This window comes from Aethina tumida, chromosome 1, assembly GCF_024364675.1.
Source record: "Aethina tumida isolate Nest 87 chromosome 1, icAetTumi1.1, whole genome shotgun sequence".
Classification (NCBI taxonomy): Eukaryota; Metazoa; Arthropoda; class Insecta; order Coleoptera; family Nitidulidae; genus Aethina; species Aethina tumida.
The window spans coordinates 40,193,452-40,215,079 of record NC_065435.1 but is presented as its reverse complement, the minus strand read 5'-3'; the positions used below and the strand labels follow the sequence as shown (position 1 = coordinate 40,215,079).

Here is a 21,628-nt window from a genome sequence, read left to right as displayed (position 1 = left end):
AAAACGTAATTGCGTGTATAATTGTGGAAAAGCTTTTGATAACCAATTAAATCGTATTTGAGGTTCAACTAACGCTTTCAATAACATGTACATGCTATCCGCAAAGAGCTGACAATTAATATAAATATAATGTTTATTAGCAGATTGATAATTACGGCCCAATTATTATTATATTACGTATTCCGTTTAAACTGTGTTTACATGAAAATTTAATGTGAGCCTCGACAGAAACATGGAGATACATCGGTTAATTTCACCGTATAAACGCAAAATTTTACCTTAATCAAATACGAAACAACAACAATTAATACGTAATTTCTATCTTTTATAATTTGATTTTAAATGGTAGAAAACTCAAAGCAACATAATTGCATTACGTATAAAATAATGATGTTATTTTAATTTAATTCTCCACGTCATATAAAATAAGCTAGTTTAATTTAAATTTAACGTGAACGTGAAAAATTTAGCTTTATCATAATATTTAATAAATTACAAGGAAACATTTTTATTTGAAAACATCAAATGAAATTTAGTTGCTTGGAAATAATGAATACAAAGAAAACACTAAAGATAAATTCTCTTAAAGGCACATTAAACTACTACAAATAAACATATAAAACTAAAATTTAAATAGAATTTTACACAAAGGGAATAAACTAATTGGATTTTCGTTTCAGAAACAATTTACTTAAGAAAATGTATAATTAATATACCTTGTTACCCGTCTTGAATTTTATATAATTATCAAGCCTATTTTTATCTTTGTTGTGTTCGTATCCAGTTTCAAAAGTACATATTCAAAGATAATTTTAGCTTTCCGTAATATAAAACCGCAATTTCGTATTTCATAATATAAATAAAACAACCATTAACTTAAATCTGCGTAATAAATCCTCAAGAAAAATGGAAATTATAGTGCTACTCTCATTATAAATTAATTTTCCTGTTGTCCGCTCATAAAATGTTCTATTTCATCTGAAATATTCGTTTTCAAAAAACTAATTGTTTTGTTCATTTTGAAATGTTAATTGTAAACTTCTATTTGGTTAAATTACATGAATTGAAAGTTACACAAAGGCTATAATTTGAATTAGCTGTAAACAACAGTATTATTTATTTAATTTAAATTTATTTTATAATATATAATAATTAATAAAATACAAAGTGAATGTTTGCGTTTATTATTTATTTACATTTTGAACATTCATTATTTTTAAATATTTGCATACGAGTATAAAATTTGTTTTAATCGACATAAAATAAATTTTTGTATTAAATAAATGATTTATTCAAACATATCATTTAAAATTTATTTATTTACTTGTAAATATTAAATATAAAAATCACAAATCGTAAATTCTCTTTAATGAAGCATAATAAATAATCACAAATATATACAGAGTGATCAAAAAAGTATATAAATATATAAACTCAGTTTCAAAAGTTTTCCTCACTGTAAATAATGAGTGTTACAACTGTTAAATTTAATTAATAGTATAACAACAAATTTTTATTAATTTTAAATTAAATTTTAGTGTAGTATAAGACAATTGAAATTGAGTTTGTGTCGAAATTTTAATATGTTTTATTTGATTTTGTAATATAATACAATAAATAACAAAATTGATTAAAAATTGTAGATTTTCATCTAACAAATTATTTAATTATGTTAAAAAAACTTATGAATCTCTTTATAATGAAATTTTGATAGTACATATTTAATAAATGAGTCTTTTTCGTAGAATATATTCATTTACATTAAAAATAAACTAAATAAATAGAAATAAAATAAAACATTTTTTTTTAATTTTAAATCAAATTTTATCGTAGTGTATGACATTGAAATTGAGTTTGGGTTGAAATTTTAATGTTTTTTATGTGATTTTGTAATATAATACAGTAAATAACAAAATTGACTAAAATATTGTAGATCTTCTTCTAATAAATTATGTTTTTTCATGTTAAAAAAACTAATTAATCTCTTCATGGTAAAATTTTGATAGTACATATTTAATAATTGAGTCTTGTTCGTAGAATATATTCTTTTACATTAAAATTAAATTAAATTAAATTAAATTAAAGATAAATAACTAATATAAAAATCGATTAAAAATTGAAGACACTTATATGGTTTCACCAAGTCGAATAAATCCCCAAACTGATATAAATTCGTAGAACATAAAAAGTATAGGAAAAAACCTCAGGTATGACACGAATATTTCCCAAAGTACAAAAGTGCGAGCGGATAAAAAGTTTAAAGGAATTTTCATGAATCGGTAACCGGGAACGGAGATTTAATAACGGCAACAATATGACGGGCGGGCCGACGTAAAGAAACCGATTCGTTCCGGAATGAAAATTTCCAATCGTCAGCGATCGGGAATTCAGTGCGGGACACACGGGATCCGCCGGTAACCGGAAAAAGGCCCAATCGGCAGAACAATGGTCGTCCATTGAGCGACATGTGTGCAATCAGCACGTTTCAGCCGACAGGAGTACAGGAACTGGATCGGGGGACTTGTGTGTGGGGGTCGGGACAAGCAGGGGGGGGGGGGGCAATTAAAGCACATAAATTTGTATTGATTTGCAGGCACCGTACACCCGGTATTAACGATAACGCCCACGTCCTACTCCTGTCAGGAAGTCCTGGGAAAGAAAAGCACCGATTCGTCTCCGTCGCACAGTCAGATATCGAGAAACTCCTCAAAAAAGTCCAATAATTCGCTCTTAGTTAATAATGGAAAACTTGAAGGTATTATTTACTTTATTAAAAAATCCCTTTTCACTCTTTATCTCTCTTTCTATCTCTCTCTCTCTCTCTCTTTGTCTGTTTCTCTTTCTGTCACTTTTTCTTGTTCTTCCATTTATTTATTTTGTCCTTTTCCTATTTTATTTTGGTAGTTGCATATTTTACGTAAGCATTTTGCGATGCGGAAATGGAACGTATAATGTGAATCGAACTTAAATCACCGCTTGCATAAATGAGAAGTGCAACTCAGTTTTATTATGCATAGTTATTATTCGAGTTACCTTTCTGAAACTTGTTGCTTTAATGTTCGATGAGTGACTTAATAATAATTTTATTACGCCAATTTACGATGACGTGTTTGTAGTTTTCATAAATAAAATACGGCTTTACTTATTTTCTCATCTCAATTTTTGTCGCAACAACTATATTAATAAAATTGCAAATGAAACAACTATATTGAAAAAAATATGTTCTAATAAATTGAAATTGAAAAAGTACTGTAACAAAATTAGATACATATATTCAGTGATATAAAACATAGAATGCATAGATCCAGTGGCCGCATTTTATTGACTATTGGTCAGTTTGAGGTAATAAAGGTTAGTAAATGATTCAGTCAAAAATATTCAATATATTGATCTGCATTATTTTTTAAAACTGCGACTCGGACATCCATAATGACCCTCATTGATTGCCCTTGACTTTGATCTAATGTGGTGACTATTTTATCCTGACGTATCTTATTCCATACCACTTCTACTTGTGGCTGAAGGTCTGCCAAAATTTGTGAGGGTGGGCTGAATTTGGGTGTCTCCTTACTATGATATCTCTCACGTGTTCAATATTGGAATATTGAAAAGACTTCAAAATAACCTTCGGAATGTGGGGTTGGTTATTACCCTGTTAGAAAATTAGATATTCAAGGATCTTATGGTAAGGAAGCAAGTGAGGTTCCACAACTTCCTGGACGTATCATCAAGCCCTCCTCTAACCACTATTCGATGTACAAACCTCTCCGCAATGACCATTTGAAATCATTGGCAAGATGACCTTTTTCCATTCCACATCTTCAATCTCTGACGTGCTTTCTTTCTTCTATAAACCACAGGTTAGCCAAGGCACGAGTCATCACCCTCCAACATTTCCATGTCCTGCCTCCTTTCGTCTTCTATATTGATTTAATGGGGTGACAAGTTTATCCTGACGTATCTTACTCCATATCGCTTCTATTTGATGCTGAAGGTCCGTCTAAAAATGTGAGGATGAGCTGAATTTGGGTGTCTCTTTACTATGAAGTCTCTGACTTGTTCAATATTGTAATATTAGAAAGACCTTTCCACAGTGACCGTTTGAATCAATGATGATGATTCCACATCTCAAAGTTGTCCTCCACTTCAATCTCTGATGTCTTGTTCTTCTACAAACCACTGGTTAGCCAAGGTACGAGTCATCACCCTCCAACATTTTCATGACCTACCTCTTTTCATCTTGTATCAAATTGACTTAGATGACTAAATGAAAGAATCCTTTGAACATTAAAAAATGAACTGAATACCGAACTATAGCTACATTATGCAAATTTAACAGACACATAAATTGTAGCACAAAAATTATTTGACGAACAACTTGAAAAATCTAATTATTTCGCGTCCTCCTACACTGAAACTGGACCACTGGATGGATGTGTGTGATCTATTTTCTGTGTCACCGACTATAATTCAGACTCCTGAATAAACTGCATGCTTTGGCTTCGAGCAATTTACCCAACTCACGCTAAGTGTGTCATAATGACGCCTTTCCGAAAGCGCCCCTTTTATTTTAATTATCCTTTTCGTTGCAACTGCGTGCTTTTATACGCTGCGCTTGTAAAAATAGCGGTTTGCAAATTGTCGTAGGGTTAGAAAAACGAATGTTACGTTTATAAAATGCAATGTTGTTTTTAGAAGTGAGACATATCGTGAGAAAAGCCAGTATGCTGGACGTGAACGCCTTGAAGGTTTCATTAAAGGACATCGTTTGTTACTTATCGCTTCTCGAAGCTGGACGTCCCGAAGACAAGCTGGAATGTAAGTATTTACAATGGGGAACGAACGTGTGGAAGTGGTTTAGAATCTCTTAAATTTTTATTTGTCATTTGCTTCATCATTTAACTAATGGAAAATCAAATGACATGGTGACAAAATTAAAAATGGAAACATTAAAAATATAATTCTGTTTTTATTTACAATCAAAATTTACTTAGATTAAAATTAAGTTAGAACCACCCTGAATCTACTAATGAATACTAAACTTCTTGAATATGTCAGTATTATGACCCTTCCATTCATTTACATTTTTGTTCTTTCAACCATCATGGGAATTTGGAATCATTATTTATCTTGTTCATTTAAAAATAAATCATCCTCAGTTCACAACAAAGACTAGAATCACTTCGGTCGTAGTACCAAAAGCCTTTGAATGTCTTACATATCCATAACCATTTCTTCAATACTTCATTGGTGTCTAATTAAGACGTCCACTCTTTCTCTCTAACAAACTGTAAACTGTAATATGGGGACAAAATTAAAAATGGAAAATTTAAAAATATAATTCTGTTTATATTTACAATCAAGATTTAGTAGAATAAAATTTAGTTAGAATCATCCTGAATCTACTAATGGATATCAAACTTCTTGAATATGTCAGTATGGTGACCCTTCCATTAATTTACATTTTTGTTCTTTCATCCATCATGGAAATTTGGAATCATTATTTATCTTGTTCATGTAAAAATAAATCATCCTCAGTCCACAATTAAGACTAGAATCACTTGGGTCGTACTACCAAAAGCCTTTGAATGTCTTACATATCCATAATCATTTCTTCAGTACTTCATTGGAGTCTAATTGAAACGTCCACTCTTTCTCTCTAACAAACTGTAAACTGTAGTATGGAGACAAAATTAAAAATGGCAACATTAAAAATATAATTCTGTTTAGATTTGCAATCAATATTTAATAGAATAATATTTAATTAGAATCACCCTGAATCTACTAATGGATACCAAATTCCTTGAATATATCAGTATGATGGGCCTTCTATTCATTTTCATTTTTGTTCTTTCAACCATCATGGAAATTTGGAATCATTATTTATCTTGTTCATGTAAAAATACATCATCCTCAGTCCACAATCACTTGGGTCGTACTACCAAAAGCCTTTGAATGTCTTACGTATCCATAATCATTTCTTCAGTACTTCATTGGAGTCTAATTTAGACGTCCACTCTTTTTCTCTAAGAAACTGTAAACTGTAGTATGGGGACAAAATTAAAAATGGAAATATTAAAAATATTATTCTATTTATATTTACAATCAATATTTAATTGAATAATATTTAGTTAGAATCACCCTGAATCTACTAATGGATACCAAATTCCTTGAATATGTCAGTATGATGGGCCTTCCACTCATTTAGATTTTTGTTCTTTCAACCATCGTGGGAATTTGGAATAATTGTTTATCTTGTTCATGTAAAAATAAATCATCCTCAGTCCACAACTAAGACTAGAATCACTTGGGTCCTACTGCCAAAAGCCTTTGAATGTCTTACATATCCATAATCATTTCTTCAGTACTTCATTCGTGTCTAATTAAGACGTTCACTCTTTCTCTCTAACAAACTGTAAACAAGAATTTATGTGTACAAGTAATTTACAAATATAAAATTCAATATTTAATGTTTCCATATTTTCGGTTCACCAGTGCAGCATGCGATCTGGTTATTCTGTTTAAAAAATAAATGGTAACGACTCTTTTACGAGTCAATTGAATGTCAGTTAATAGCCATTAAACCAGTTTACCGTACAGTAAAACCGTTTTAGTTGGCGAGATAAACACAACTGAAACGGCCCCATTTTAAAACTCCGCAAATTGTGTGTGTGTGTGTGCGGATGTCCGGATGGTAGGGAGGAAAAATTAAGCACGTTGAATTTCCGTGCGTCTCACTTTTGAACGGTGAATGCAAACTTTCGCCGAAGTTTGCATTCGGCGTAACTTTGTTTTACCAGACGCCGTCTCGGGACTGCAACGGGGGCCTTCGGAGCTTCTCGTTTGATCTAAGATAAACTCCGGACGGGTTTAATTGTTTTTTGTCTTTGGATATCCCGAGTTCGAACTTGTTTGAGTCCATTGATATTATCGTTGTGTTCGTTCTTTTTTTCTGGATTCATGGCTCTAAAGTTTCAGCTTTCAGCCGTCTGAATGCATCCATTCTATCTCTTTGCTATTTAGTGTTTGTGATTTTAATATTGGTATTCCCTTTTGCATCGGTTTACGTATGTATGTATCAAAGTTAGTTTTGTTTTTATCTTTACTGCCATATGTGATATTAATACGGAATGCCCGATGGCGTAGCTACTAAAAACAAAGCTATATCTAATGCTTTATCTAAAGAGTCGTTATAAATTTTATTTCGTGTGCTGAAACAGTAATAATATTTTACACAAAAAATGCCATTAATGATTACATAAACCAACGAATTTTTCAGGATGTAGAATTCAGAATTGTCATTTCTTCTGTCAAATCCAGTTTTGACTCCAATAAGTTAAATTGCAGAATTAGGTATTTGTTTCAAAAAATAGTTTTTTGAAATGGACAATTTAAAATTATTATTAATAATTAAATAGATTTCAAAATGTTTTCACTATGTTTTATTTTGACCAGTAATATTATTTGAATATTTGTAGCTCTAGATGATCAGTATTTTAAATTTATTTTACTTTTTATATATTTAATAGACATAAAAATAAATTGCATCCCATTTTTTGTAAATTTTTATTTTCAAAAAACGTATTTTGTGGTTTTGAACACATTTTATTCGGTATATTTCTAATTTATCTCTTGTTTAGCACAGCAAAATGCCTTAAAAAAGACTTTATTCTGAAGATTTTGCTTCCATAATTGCAATTTTGAATTATTTATCAATTTGAAACCATTTGAGCCCCTGGGAGCAAGGAAATTCGAAAACATCTCTACTACTGTGTAGGTTTAATTGCTGAACCCAAATTACGATTTGTCTATTGTTATCTATTGTTCATTCGATATTATATTTCAAACTATTTTTTTAGTTTCAGGTGTCTTATTTATTAAAAAGTTAGGAAATTGTTAAATCAGCTTCAAAGTCACTGTTGACTGCTGAAGGATAAAAATTTTTCAGAAATGGTTCCAAATTAATTAAAAAAAAAATCCCTGAAAGTTTGAACTCTTAACATTAACTCTCCAACCAATGTTTCTTTGGGAAAAATCTTTCGTTCGAATTTTGTTACTCGGGGACAAATAAATTTAAAATAATGCAATATATATTTTTATAAAGAATTTAACTCTTTACAAAAAATATCTGTTATGATTTTTTGCTAAGTCGATTGGTTCAAAAGTTATTCGAGCCCAAAGTTATTTTTTTTATAATTATCAAATATTTTACGTCCGTTCCAAAATACCGCGAAAATTATTAATTACATACTTTTCTAAAGACATTGATTGATTTTAAAAAGGTGTAGTTGATAAATTAAATATGACTATCACAAATAATAAAACACTGATTGTACACTGATAAAGATAATGAATATAAGAAATGTTTAATTTATTTTAAAACGCAAATGTTTATTTTATAAATATATTTGATACTATTGATAATTATAAAAATTTAAACTTTGAGCTCGAATAACTTTTGAACCATTCGCGAAAAATTATAAGAGACTAGTTTCGTGGTTTCCTTCAAATCAGTTGTACACTAAACTTAAGTACTAATTCTTTCTGATGGTCCACTCTCGTAAATAACTCTCTCCACAAAATCAGTTTCTTGTTTCCTTCAAGATGTAACCACCACAGGAAATACTGTTTTAACTTCTTTACTTCAGCTTTTTTTTATACGAAATTCAATTAGCCTGTATCTCAAAAACTAGAGTGGATAGACGAAATTTGATGGCATTTTTTGAATCAGTAAATTAGAAATATCCCAAACGAATAGTGTGTTTTATGGCACCAAAAACTAAAAATCAATTTTGTTGGCCTGCGTAACATTAGTGCACGGCTGTTTTTATTAGTTTTGTGCTGTATTTTAAAGTAATTATTTATGTGAATGCTGAAACGAGTCAATCCTCCGCACGTTCGCATAAATACGACGGCCCAACAGAGGTGTTAAACAAGATAAAATCGTAAAATAAATTCCTGTCAGTCACGCAACGAATCCATAAAGCGTGCAGCAAGAAGCTGTTTACAAACGCCGCATCTAATTCACACTAATTTACATCGAAACACACCGTCCAATCGGACGTGTTTATCTTAATACGTATTGACCGAAATGCGGCAAATTGACGGACAGACACACACACACACAGAGAGAACAACGTCCATGTGAAAACGAATGTATTTAATGTCGTTTTGTTGCAGTCATGTTCCGATTGTACGACACCGACGGCAACGGCGTCCTGGACACCAACGAGATGGACTGCATCGTCAATCAGATGATGACGGTGGCCGAGTATCTCGGATGGGACGTCACCGAATTGAAACCGGTGAGCCCGCGTGACTTTCCAATCATCTGATAGCGGACCGAATTTACGGCTGCGATATATAAAAAGAGGAACTATCTATCGCCCTCGCCGGACGCTTCAATTTCACCGCAAAACTGTGAACAATTACCGAGATAAATTAAATTATCATTTATATTACTCCGCTGCGAACACAATCAACGAACTTTAATGTTATTCATTTATATTCATACGTTTGTTTTGAGCCGCACTGATTTATATACACGTGCCGCGTACGGATTTCACTGTTTTTTCGCTGAAGTTTCAATTAATCATTTTTTTTCACTTTGCTTTCAACTTGATTCATAAGTTATTTAGCCCGGTTCCATTTTTTTTTTTTCCAGTCATTTTGGCCCATTAATTCTATTTTTATCCGATCCATAAACACAATCCATCCATTAACATTCCCATTCTTAAACTCTCAGCACATCCCGCTAATCTAAACACAACGCATTGTTTTTTTTTTTTTCGGCGGTTTTCGGGCCGATTTTTACAAAAGGCCCTCCGCTAAATGGGCTCATTTACTGGGCCCAATTTGAAGTTAATCGTGATCCGCATGAAAAGAAAAACCAGCGCCAGAAGAAATTCGCAGGAAACGCCGAAAGGAGCTTAATATTTATGAGAAGGCACGGCAATAGAAGCCGGCGCCAAAAATATAATTAAAGCCGTAAATTACTTGTTAGAGGAAGCCCGGTATTTTAATTGTAATTAATGTACTCCTCGGACGATCGCGACTTCACGACGCAACTCAATGAAAGAACAAGTTGCGTGGGGAGTCCGTAAATTTGCTAAGCGGCGTGTTCTTTTTGTTTTTTTTTTTTTATTTCCATTCTAGAATTTCGCATTAATTAGTTTTGCGGCCGTATAATTTGTTATAGTTCAACTTTGCCGTGTCCGTGTTTTTTTTTTTTTTAATACATAATCAAAACGTTTAACTGGATGGTAGATAAAGTTTGGTCGGGAATCGGTGAGGCACGTTCTTTGCTTTTTCGAATTTCGCTTTAATTGTACTGAACTTTGTAATTAGATTTGCGGCAGTTTCCGGCGACAAGTTTATGTCAAAGGACATAACTGTAATGATGTTTTCCTGGTTTATTATGCGTACGCCGTTTTTATAATTACGCAGAAAAATATTTACATTATTTGCTGGTTATTATATTGTTATTATTATATTCAAAATGAGATTATAAATAATCAGGCCGCCGTCGGTCAGCAAATTAGAAATTCCGGACACGACTTCATCTCTCCACCATGGAATTGTTCGTATTAATTCAACATTCTCATCACGTCAAAATAGTAATCAAAACTTGCTCTATTACCCAGAATGATGGTACGGGGGCAGACTAGATAATATTTTCGATAGACCCGGCTTAGATGGACTGTTGGTAAACAACTTTCGGCACATTGAAAATAATTTATTGAAAATCAACGACGACATCATCAAACATGACATTTTCAGATCCTGCAGGACATGATGGTTGAGATAGATTACGACGCAGACGGCACGGTTTCCTTGGAGGAGTGGAAACGGGGAGGTCTGACCACTATACCTCTGCTGGTCCTCCTCGGCTTGGACTCGAACGTCAAGGAAGACGGCAACCATTTGTGGAGGCTGAAGCACTTCAGCCGTCCCGCCTACTGCAACCTCTGTCTCAACATGCTCGTAGGTCTGGGCAAGAAAGGATTGTGCTGCACCTGTAAGATTTAAGATTAATTTTAGTAATTATGGTCACCTAATTGTTGTTTGTTAGTTTGTAAGTACACGGTGCACGAACGGTGCGTCGGCAGGGCCCCGGCCAGCTGCATAGCCACGTACGTGAAGAGTAAAAAGTCGTCGCAGACCCTCCAACATCACTGGGTCGAGGGAAACTGTCAGGGTAAATGCGCGAGGTGTCGAAAACCGGTGAAGGCCGGAATCACCGGTTTGCACTGTCGGTGGTGTCAGATTACGGTAGGAATTTAAAACAATCGCATCCAGATTTTAGTAACTGTCTTGCAGCTCCACAACAAATGCGTGGCCCAGGTGAAAGCGGAGTGCGGCTTGGGCGAGCACGCCGTCCACATCCTGCCGCCAACGTCCATTTGCCCCATCGTCTTGGACAGGCAGAGGTCACTGCAGAAACGGGGCTCCAAATACGGATACGACAACGTAAGTCTTTCTCGTTGTTTTATAACTACCAGTGCTACCAATTTCTAAATCCATTCAATTAAATATATTGTACCTTTATTGGCAACAAAATAGTTTTGGAACTGTCCTTGCGGATATGTTAAACAATCTTAATAATTTCGGAGTATTAATATAACATGTCGGATAATACAATGTATTTTTAGGCAACAAACTTGGCACGTTTTTAAAAACATGTTTTATAAATATTGTAATTAGAAAATTTATAATAAAATTGATTTTACTAGGTGCAAAATTTATTTATTGTTTATTTTATTTAACAAAAAAATTTTAAAGGAATGAAATAATATTTATAAAATGTTTGTATAATATTCTCTAAATAATTTTGTATTTCATTAATATAGATGCCATAAAATTTTCATGTTTTTAACACCCTTAATATAATTCAACATAATTCGAAAACACCCTTAATATAATTCAACATAATTCGAAAACTTCTCCAAATTAACTCTAGCACGATCCTGTAAAGGATGAATTTACTTGTTAAAATTTAGTTTATCATTTTATGTACATTTAATTGATTTTCTGTTACAAATATTGAAAAAAAAAAACAATTTATCATAATTAAAAAAAAACATTTAGTTGGGTATCGATAAACATTTAAAACAATTTAAAAATCATAAAAATGCCAATATCCATTAACTTTTAAAGAAATTAAATAATATTTATAAAATGTTTACTAATATTCTTTAAATAATTTTGTATTTCTTTAATATAGATGCCATAAAATTTTCTTGTTTTTAACACCCTTAATATAATTCAAAATAATTCGAAAACTTCACCAATCTTGCACAATCCTGTAAAGAATGAATTTACTTATTAAAATTTAATTCAGGCATTATATGTACCTTTAATTGATTTTCTGTCAGAAAAATGGTAAACAATTTAAACAATTTCATTCTTATCATAATTTTAATCAATAAAGTATTTAATTGGATGTCGCAAAAACATTTAAGTACTGTTCAAAAATCATAAAAATGCCATGACATCCATTAACCTTTAAAGGAATGAAATAATATTTATTAAATGTTTATACATAATATTCTTTAAATAATTTTGTATTTCATTAATATAGATGCCATAAAATTTTCTTGTTTTTAACACCTTTAATATAATTTAAAATAATTCGAAAACTTTACGAAATTGTTTGTTGAAATTTAATTCAGGCATTATATGTACCTTTAATTGATTTCCTGTCAGAAAAAGTGCAAAAAAATTAAACAATTTCATTCTTATCATAATTTTAATAAAAAACCATTTAGTTGGGTATCGCTAAAACAGTTCAAAAATCGTAAAAATACCAAGATATCTCTTAAATAATTCGATTCAATTACGAATAATTTTTCTTCATAAGGATGATTTGTCACATGGGTAAATTACTCAAAGATTACACATTCATCATAGAAACTAGACCTGGCAGCGGACGTTCAAGGGTGACAACTGCCATACAAGACAAATACAGGGTCCAAATGGTTATAATCAATGTTTGAATGGGCCCATCTTCGGATGAAAACAGGATAGGACTGGTGACCATCGTATTCAAGTCTGGAGAGAAACATGTACACAGCAACTACTTGCTCTTACTGGTGAAGTAGTTCCATATGTGAGCGTGTCATCTTTTTGGGGAGGAATCATGTATGGAAGAAGGACTGCTTTGATACATGTTTCTGTCACAATGACTGGACAAATTTACGTGGATCTTATAAATTGACTTATTGTACAATCAATACAAGAGGAGGTGGGCTCCAATTTCGTATTTATTGATGACAGTGTTCGCCCACATCGAAACCAAACGATCCAGGATGTTCCTAGAGAAAGTGTAATTTAGAGAATGGAGTGGCCACCACGGATATGAATATAATTGGGCGTGTATACGATTATTTATTCAGATTAATTCAGCGCCGTTTAAGTCCTTCCATGAGAGTTGCAGGCTGTAGTTGAAGAATAGAATATTATCCCTCAAGAATTTATTGATAATCTAATAAAAGGCATACACAGGCGTATATATGCTTTAATTACAAAGCGGGGGTGGAAATATGGAATACTAAATTAAATTGTTAACTTATATTGTTCGATTATATTACTACTATATCTTTTTTCCATTAATTATTCTCTAATGGATTAAATTTTAAAACACTTTACATATGTGAAGGTAATAAGTGTGGTATAATTTTTATTAATTAGGATTCAACTTGATGTAAGACTTTTAAAAAAGGAGAAAAATTTTATATGCTCACAAATTAATCGTCAAATGAGAAATTAAACTCCAATAAAAATTGATATAAAAAAAACAATCTAGTAAAAGTAAAATGTTATAACGTCGTGATGGTGAACAATATATTTATTATTCATCAACTTTAGACACTTATACATACATATTTGATGATGTCAAATGAGAAATTAAACCCCAATAAAAATTTATATAAAAAACAATTTAGTAAAATGTTAGAACGTCATGATGGCGAACAATATATTTATTATTCATCAACTTCAGACACTTATACATGCATATTCGGCGAGTTATAACACAATTAAATTTGTATGTGCCATTCCGAATAAGTTTTTGAATTCATTACTGTTATATCGTCATTTATAACTCATAAAAATCCGAACCAGAACAGCATTCATTTTTATGACTTTAACCGTTTGTGTTACTGGAAATTTCAGGGTAATTTCAGCAGCGTGCACCACCAACACAAACAGCCGGCGATGTCGTTCCAGATTACGACATCCCCGACCTCGGTCCCCCTGTTGGTGTTCATTAATCCAAAATCCGGGGGCCGACAGGGCTCCCGCATCCTGCGCAAGTTCCAGTACATCCTGAACCCGCGTCAGGTCCACATTTTGGGCACGAGCACCCAAGGGCCGCTCCAAGGTCTGAACATGTTCAAAGACGTGCCCAATTTCAAGGTGGTGTGCTGCGGTGGCGACGGCACCGTGGGTTGGGTGTTGGATTCCATGGGTAATTTCTTGTGACAATCCGTCTTTGCGACGCGAAACGTTACGACTGGTTTTTTTAGATAAAGTGGAATTGGACTGTCAGCCGGCGGTGGCGGTGATCCCGTTGGGCACGGGTAACGACTTGGCGAGATGTCTGAGATGGGGTGGCGGCTATGAGGGCGAATCGATTCACAAACTGTTGCACAAAGTAGCCAGAGCTTCGACGGTCATGCTGGACAGATGGCTGATAGAACTGTCCGATACAGCGCCGCCTGATCCGGATCAGAAATTCGCCGACACTCGCATACCGTACAACATCATCAACAATTATTTCAGCATCGGAGTTGTAATGGAACTGTCCAATTAATTTTATGTCACAATAATAACAATATCGATTTTTAGGACGCCGCGATCTGCGTAAAATTTCACATTGAAAGGGAAAAGAACCCTGAGAAGTTCAGTAGTCGCATGAAAAATAAGTTGTGGTACTTTGAGTACGCCACATCGGAACAGTTTTCAGCTTCCTGTAAAAATCTACATGAAGACATTGAAATAGAGGTAAACCGAAGTGCTACAACTCCTTGCGCCTCTAACACGTGCTGTAATTTTAGTGTGACGATGTCAGCTTAGATTTGGCAAACGGTGCACCATTGCAAGGAATCGCTTTATTAAACATACCGTACACTCACGGCGGTTCGAACTTGTGGGGCGAGCATCTTTCCAGCGTAAGGCGGAGGAGTAGGAAGAAGAAGAAGCAGAAGGAAATAAGCACGAACAGTTTCAATTCGGTCGACTTGAGCGTTGCAGTGCAAGGTAATGTAACGTCAATTAGTTGTCATTGAAATAATGTGGTTGCGGTTTAGATATTGGCGATGGCCTGATCGAAGTTATCGGATTGGAAAATTGCCTACATATGGGCCAAGTCAGGACCGGTTTGAGGGCAAGCGGCAGACGTTTAGCTCAATGTTCTTCCATCGTTATCAAAACTAAGAAGACGTTCCCGATGCAAATAGACGGCGAACCGTGGATGCAACCAGCAACAACTGTAAATCTAGGCTTGGTAAATATAAATTGGATGGAATAACTTGCTTGTATTTTTCAGATACGTATCACACACAAAAATCAAGTACCGATGCTGATGGCGCCGGCACCTGAGAAAGGCAAAGGTTTCTTCCGATTTTTCAGAAGGTAGAAAAATTAGTTTCTACTACCCCTAAGTGATATTAACATCCCATGTATTCCTTCAAAATTCTAGTCTTCTTATTTTAATTGGTTAGGAGCGACAATAAGTTAATTTGTTATCAATTTATTTCCTATTGGAATTACAGGAGCATAAACATAAAATAGGAAATTCAGTATTATTTGTATTTTTTATTAAATAACTGTAACTGTCTTAAACTTATAACGTTGTTAGAATTATTAACATGTGGCATTGATACAAACTAATTGAATTAAAATATACCTGCGATGGAATTGTTTTAAAAAATTGTACCCTGTAGTTAAAACAAAATATTTATCTAGGATAAATTTGTATTGTCACATGTTTTGATTCAGTGAGTGATGGTAGTGCACATCCGACTTAACAACTTTACTTTAGAGAATACCATGAATATATCTAGAAAATCATAGGGACCATATTGCTTGAACAGACTCCCGCCAAAAAGTACCTATGCATTATTTACTTAGACTATAGTTAAAGTACTACCTTTGTATGTCAAACACTTTACCATGTTATTAATATAGAATTAAGTTTAATTATATTGATGGTATCGAGTGTGTAGTGGAAAATTAATTTATTTAAGAAAACGTCTTAAACTACGATGGTTAAATAGAGTATAGATTGCGTAATTTTGATTATATCTACCAGTCTATCCTATATTTAGTGATCACCAAATATTTCTTACTATTCCTCTAATTATAGGGTATTTTAGATTGAGTGTAAGGAATTTATTATTTATTTGTTATATTAAAATGTAACGGCATAATACAGAGAGGGTAAACTCTTTGATGACTAACTCGATTGAGGACCTTGTATTTACGAATTTTTCTTACCACTTACATAATTCTACTTACTATATTTTCTATATAATCATAATGAAATTAATATTTTTATCTTGGAAATAGTAATTTATTAAAACGTGTATCTTTATAGCATTAATAGTGCTGTATACATCACTATTAATATAGTATTTCTGTATAAACTATGTTTACAGTTTAATGTTTAAAAGCACAGAAATGTGCACGTATTTATTTTGTTATCTTAATTTAGATTATTGTTTAACAGTTTCGCTGTTAATATGCTAAGTAAATATTATTATATTAGGAAGTATACACCTGTTGTGTTGAAACTATAAAATATTTTTTTAAAAAAGACTGTCGATATTCTGTCAAATAAAATTTTTGGATAATTGTATTTTCAACTTGCATATCTGAATTAATTCAAATAAAATTTTTCTAATTAATTATCAAGCGGTTATTGGGCTCCAATAATTTGTATTTACAGAATAAGACAGTCGTAAATATTCCTTATATCAAAGATAGAACTGCCACGTAAGAGAAGTTGTGGGGATGTTTTAACTTGCTGTTGAGCTTTAATTGTAATATAAAACCGTGTATATTTTAGGAATAAGTAATTGTCTATGCCTTGTTAATAAAGTATGGCTTTAAACGTCCAAAAAATATTCAAGTCGAAAAAAGTAAAAATGCGATTTAACTTCTAGTGATACTAGCTACTTATTTAAAAATATTTTAATGGTAAACATAGGGTATTACTGTATTTTGTAACTAAATAACATTTATTTAATGTTTGACAAACATATTTGGTCGTCTTGTTTATAAGCCCTACAAGAAAAACATTAAGGCAATGAAATTTAAAATTATTATACCTTCCTTATGTCTAGATTTGAAAAATTTTATCAAAAAAATAACTTACTAAAATAGTATAATATTTTTATCAGTGATTATAATATATTGTAAAAAGTTACTTAAAAATTGGATAGATTAAAAAGAAATTCCTCATGCTTTACGTCCATTTTAAATAGAGAGTGACTTTCAAATTACTGCATTTAATCTCAATATCTAAATATATTAATATGCATTTCATAAATAAACTCTTTAACATTTACTGTGATATAAATGAGTAATTTGATAATAGATGATAAAAGACGATATTCAAAAAAATTCCCACTTAACTGAACTTCTATAATTACATAAGTGGTTGCAAATTAGATTCAAGCATTTTCTGTCGTCAGTGTTTTTTGGGAATTAGAACTGAACTTTGCTTAAAAGTAACTAATTTCCCTGCACTAAACTGAACCATATAATATAAAGACTAACTGTGCTAATTTTAGTAGGATTACTTTGATATGCAAGTTATACGACTTGCACGTGGCCCACACATTGGCCATATGTGCGCAAAATGTCTTAGGCTCTCGGAATAATCCCCGGTTTATTCATAAAATAAAAAGAACTGCAGAGCTTGCAATTCCTGTATCAATTGATGTTTCATTCATTATTTCATCTTGTTTAGTTAGAAAACGTATATTTTAATTATGTAAATAGTTTAAATTATTAATATATTGAAAATATGTTGTATATTTATGAATAAATTTTATGTCTGACGTGTTGTTTTTCTTATGGCCAAATATCATCCTTCTTGATCAACTATCCCGAATTTATAAACTGAAATAGGGAGTTTCAGAAAGAGGCAAAACTGAAGTAACGTCCAATGTTATTCATTAAATACCACATTATTTAGCGAAGATGCAATCATGCATGGTATGGAGAGGTGGGTTAAATAATAGTATCCTAAATGCTAATAGTTATATTTTGAACATTCTAGAAGAACATGTCGTTATATATTGGCCTAATTTTTTTCTAGTGTAGGATAATGATCAATCACACACTGCTTATATGATTAAAATTATCTTGCTTCAATTAAAATTGATGCTACAGCCTAACCAGCTCGCAGCTCAGATTTAATCCCCATCGAACATGTCTGGGACATTTTTGGGAGATGATTAATGAACCATCCAAACGGTGCCAAGATTTTGGAACAAGTGGAACGTCTTCTTCCCAAAATTGGATATGATTTGGATAAAAACAGGAAAAACTTAATTAAATTAAACTCATCCATTAATATAAAAATCGAATATTATTAATTTTTTGTCCTTTTAGAATTTTCGGAATCATTTAGCATCTTTATTTTTATATTTCTTTTAGCGTAATTCGAAAGGAAACACGTTTTTATGTAATAATACAAATGTTTATACTTTTATATTTCCCGATTACAGAAAAAGTTAATTTCTTGGAACTGTGTATATAATTAGACGAATGGAATGGACAAAGCCGCAGTTCAATCTTTTGTAGTTTTCGTCTAAAAATAAGTACATTCCATAATTTAAATATTCAAAATTTTCTGTGATACTTTGGCGCCATCTATGACAAATTCTATAAACTATTAAGAAAATGTAATTTCTACATTACAGATGTCTATTTTATTTTTATTAAGTTTTCATTAATTTTTACAGTGTAAAAAATCATAAACATCAATAAGCATTTAATACAAGATAGTAAATGGCAAAAATTAACTTTTACTTTAAAATAACATTTGTTTACACCGCAGGTCATACTCTACGTTACTTACATTGTTTACACGATGTTTACAAGTAAATGTAGACTATATTTGTTTACACGTAAACTCAAGAATTGGTTGCAGTTTTATAAAATTTAGTTAGATTCTTTTAATCAGCAACACATATTTGATGGTCAAATTCTATTAGTCTTATCGTTTTTGTTACGATTTAAATTTAAATTTAATAACGAAGCATGTTGTCGCCTTAGATACAACCAGTTGGTTGATATGTCTATATTTTTGTCTTTTTATACATCCCACAGAAAATGTATGAAATTATCAAACAGTTTTACACGAAATATAAAACAAGCATATTTTAGAGACCAATTCAAGTCGATAAAAAATAACTTTTCACATCAAGCAGTCCCGGAACGTAAGTTTTAGGTTAATTTTAAGCGAGTACAACAATGTGAAAACCCAATAATAAACATTACAGAAGCGGTTAACGAAAAGAAAAAAGGCGGAAATGTACGAAAATATATCCCCTTTTTACAGGAAATCAATTTCCGAAGGGATGAAGCCAACAGGAGTATTTTGGTACAAGTACAATCATCTCAGTCTTACAAGGAATTACATTCCTACTGTAATTTGTTTGGGTCTGTTAAGAAAATGCTGCATTACACCTGCGGAGTTGAACCATTAGTGAGTATACATTATTGTTTCATTTACATTTAAACATTGTCAGTTTTTAGCATTTCATCATAGTTGAATTTGAAAAGGAGTCAGATGTTAAAAATATACTATCGTCATCAACTCACATAGAAGAAAACCAAGCAGTTCCTACCCATTCGTCGTTTCTGTGGTTCAGAGCAACAAATAGGAAATTATCCAAATTAAAATCCAGTAAAACAGCAGTACTGTCATGTGAAAATGGCACTACATTGATGAAAGAATCTGAGTTAAAGGAAGTCCTGCAATCATGTGATGATGTGAGTATGTAAATTTTAACAATTTCACTACAGTGCCTTAAATAATAATTTGTAGATATCGCAACAAATGATAGCACTCCACAACCACACCAAATTAAATGATATTGGGAGCAGACTTCGATATCTAACAGTGAAACAAATTGAAGCTGCAATGTCTGGACTATTTCCAAATGCTGTGGCTATGCCCTTTGGTTCTTCAGTGAATGGATGTGGAAAAATGGGTTGTGATTTGGATTTGGTTTTAAGACTGGATGACACAAAAGAAAAAGATGATAGCAGACTGATTTTCCATTGTAAAACATCTGCTGGTTCAGAGAGGAGCACTTCACAAAGGCACATGGAAGCTATTGGTGATATAATACACCTGTTTCTGCCTGGTTGTTCACAAGTTCGGCGAATTTTGCAGGCCAGGGTGCCCATTATTAAGTATCACCAGCATTTAACTGATGTTGAATGTGACTTATCTATGACAAACTTGTTAGTACATTAATTACTTCTTTGTTTTATGTCATTGTAATTATAATTTGATTTTGTAGATCTGGGGTGCACATGTCAGATTTCCTGTATATTATGGGTTCAATTGATTCAAGGGTGCGACCCTTAATCTTTGCTGTAAGAAAATGGGCTGCTGAAGTTGGACTAACAAATGTTTCTCCTGGAAGGTGGATATCAAATTTCTCATTGACACTTTTAGTATTAGCATTTCTGCAAAGGCCATTAAATTCCGAATCTATTCTTCCATCTCTGAACACATTAGTTAAACTTGCAGGTGTGTTTTATGTTACTAATGATGTCTAAATGTACTAAACATCAATTGTTTTGTAGGCCCAAATGACAAATATGTGACTGAAGATGGAATAAACTGTTCTTTCCTTAGAGACATCAACTTATTAAACCACAAAACGAAAAACCAACAGAGTCTGGGGTCTCTACTTGCGGAATTTTTCGAGTTCTATTCGCAGTTCGACTTTTCAGCCAAAGCAATATGTTTAAATGAACCGATCGCACTGACCAAGCCCGAACACAGCGCTTTGTATATAGTAAACCCTCTAGAAAGGGGGTTGAACGTTAGCAAGAACGTGAGCTTGGAAGAATTGGAAAAATTCAAAATGGAAGTGAGAAACGCCGCTTGGGTGCTGGAGTCGCAGGAGAACAAGAGCAAAAATTGGGGTCTGCTTTCGATATTCGAACGACGGAACAAACCTAGTCAGAATTTACAATTCACATTTACCAACAAACAAAGTAGATTAATGAATATCAGTACGTTATTTGAAGAGGAGGAGTCTTATAAAAATGAAACTGTTAAAGCCCAAGTTGAGAGTATAAAACAAGAAACGCAGGATAAAATAAAACAATTAGAAACGAGTATAAAAAGGCAAAAGTCACAGAGGTAACACAAGTGGTAAATTAAAATAATTTTACACTTTATCTTTTGTTATACTACATAAGAATAAATTAATATTGTTTTAACTGTTGTCTTATTATTAAATCCCTAAATAATTTTTAATTTATAATTTTAGTATTTTAAAGCGTTGATGGAAATTTGTTCCACACTTAGTCAGTATAAATAGAATTTTAATTACTTATTTTCACAACAAACACTATTTATAAGATAATTAAT

The 21,628-nt window shown here is 32.3% G+C and overlaps 2 protein-coding genes across 4 annotated transcripts in view; both read left to right on the top strand.

Moving 5' to 3' along the window:
* Positions 1 to 18,065, top strand: part of LOC109609482 (diacylglycerol kinase 1) — a 120,058-nt gene extending 101,993 nt beyond the window's left edge. Inside the window, exons 6-17 of one of the 2 annotated variants that reach the window (XM_020026145.2) lie at positions 2,594 to 2,755; positions 4,696 to 4,818; positions 9,181 to 9,305; positions 10,780 to 11,017; positions 11,072 to 11,271; positions 11,320 to 11,469; positions 14,173 to 14,467; positions 14,526 to 14,791; positions 14,848 to 15,003; positions 15,057 to 15,258; positions 15,309 to 15,490; positions 15,548 to 18,065. In XM_020026145.2, the coding sequence (XP_019881704.1) occupies positions 2,594 to 2,755; positions 4,696 to 4,818; positions 9,181 to 9,305; positions 10,780 to 11,017; positions 11,072 to 11,271; positions 11,320 to 11,469; positions 14,173 to 14,467; positions 14,526 to 14,791; positions 14,848 to 15,003; positions 15,057 to 15,258; positions 15,309 to 15,490; positions 15,548 to 15,637 (2,189 nt within the window). In that variant the 3' untranslated portion in view covers positions 15,638 to 18,065. The remainder of the gene's footprint in view (positions 1 to 2,593; positions 2,756 to 4,695; positions 4,819 to 9,180; positions 9,306 to 10,779; positions 11,018 to 11,071; positions 11,272 to 11,319; positions 11,470 to 14,172; positions 14,468 to 14,525; positions 14,792 to 14,847; positions 15,004 to 15,056; positions 15,259 to 15,308; positions 15,491 to 15,547) is intronic. The other variant, XM_049970519.1, reaches the window with a different exon arrangement.
* Positions 18,066 to 19,294: 1,229 nt separating this feature from the next.
* Positions 19,295 to 21,477, top strand: LOC109609493 (poly(A) RNA polymerase, mitochondrial). 2 transcript variants are annotated; one of them, XM_020026159.2, is made up of 6 exons: positions 19,295 to 19,451; positions 19,515 to 19,720; positions 19,771 to 20,007; positions 20,063 to 20,484; positions 20,544 to 20,776; positions 20,833 to 21,477. In XM_020026159.2, the coding sequence occupies exons 1-6, from the start codon at positions 19,307 to 19,309 to the stop codon at positions 21,399 to 21,401; spliced, it is 1,812 nt and encodes a 603-aa protein (XP_019881718.2). In that variant the 5' UTR covers positions 19,295 to 19,306; the 3' UTR covers positions 21,402 to 21,477. The 2 variants fall into 2 exon arrangements, with proteins under 2 accessions (XP_019881718.2, XP_019881719.2); XM_020026160.2 differs by lacking the exons at positions 19,295 to 19,451; positions 19,515 to 19,720 and having other exon boundaries at positions 19,889 to 20,011.
* Positions 21,478 to 21,628: the final 151 nt, after the last annotated feature.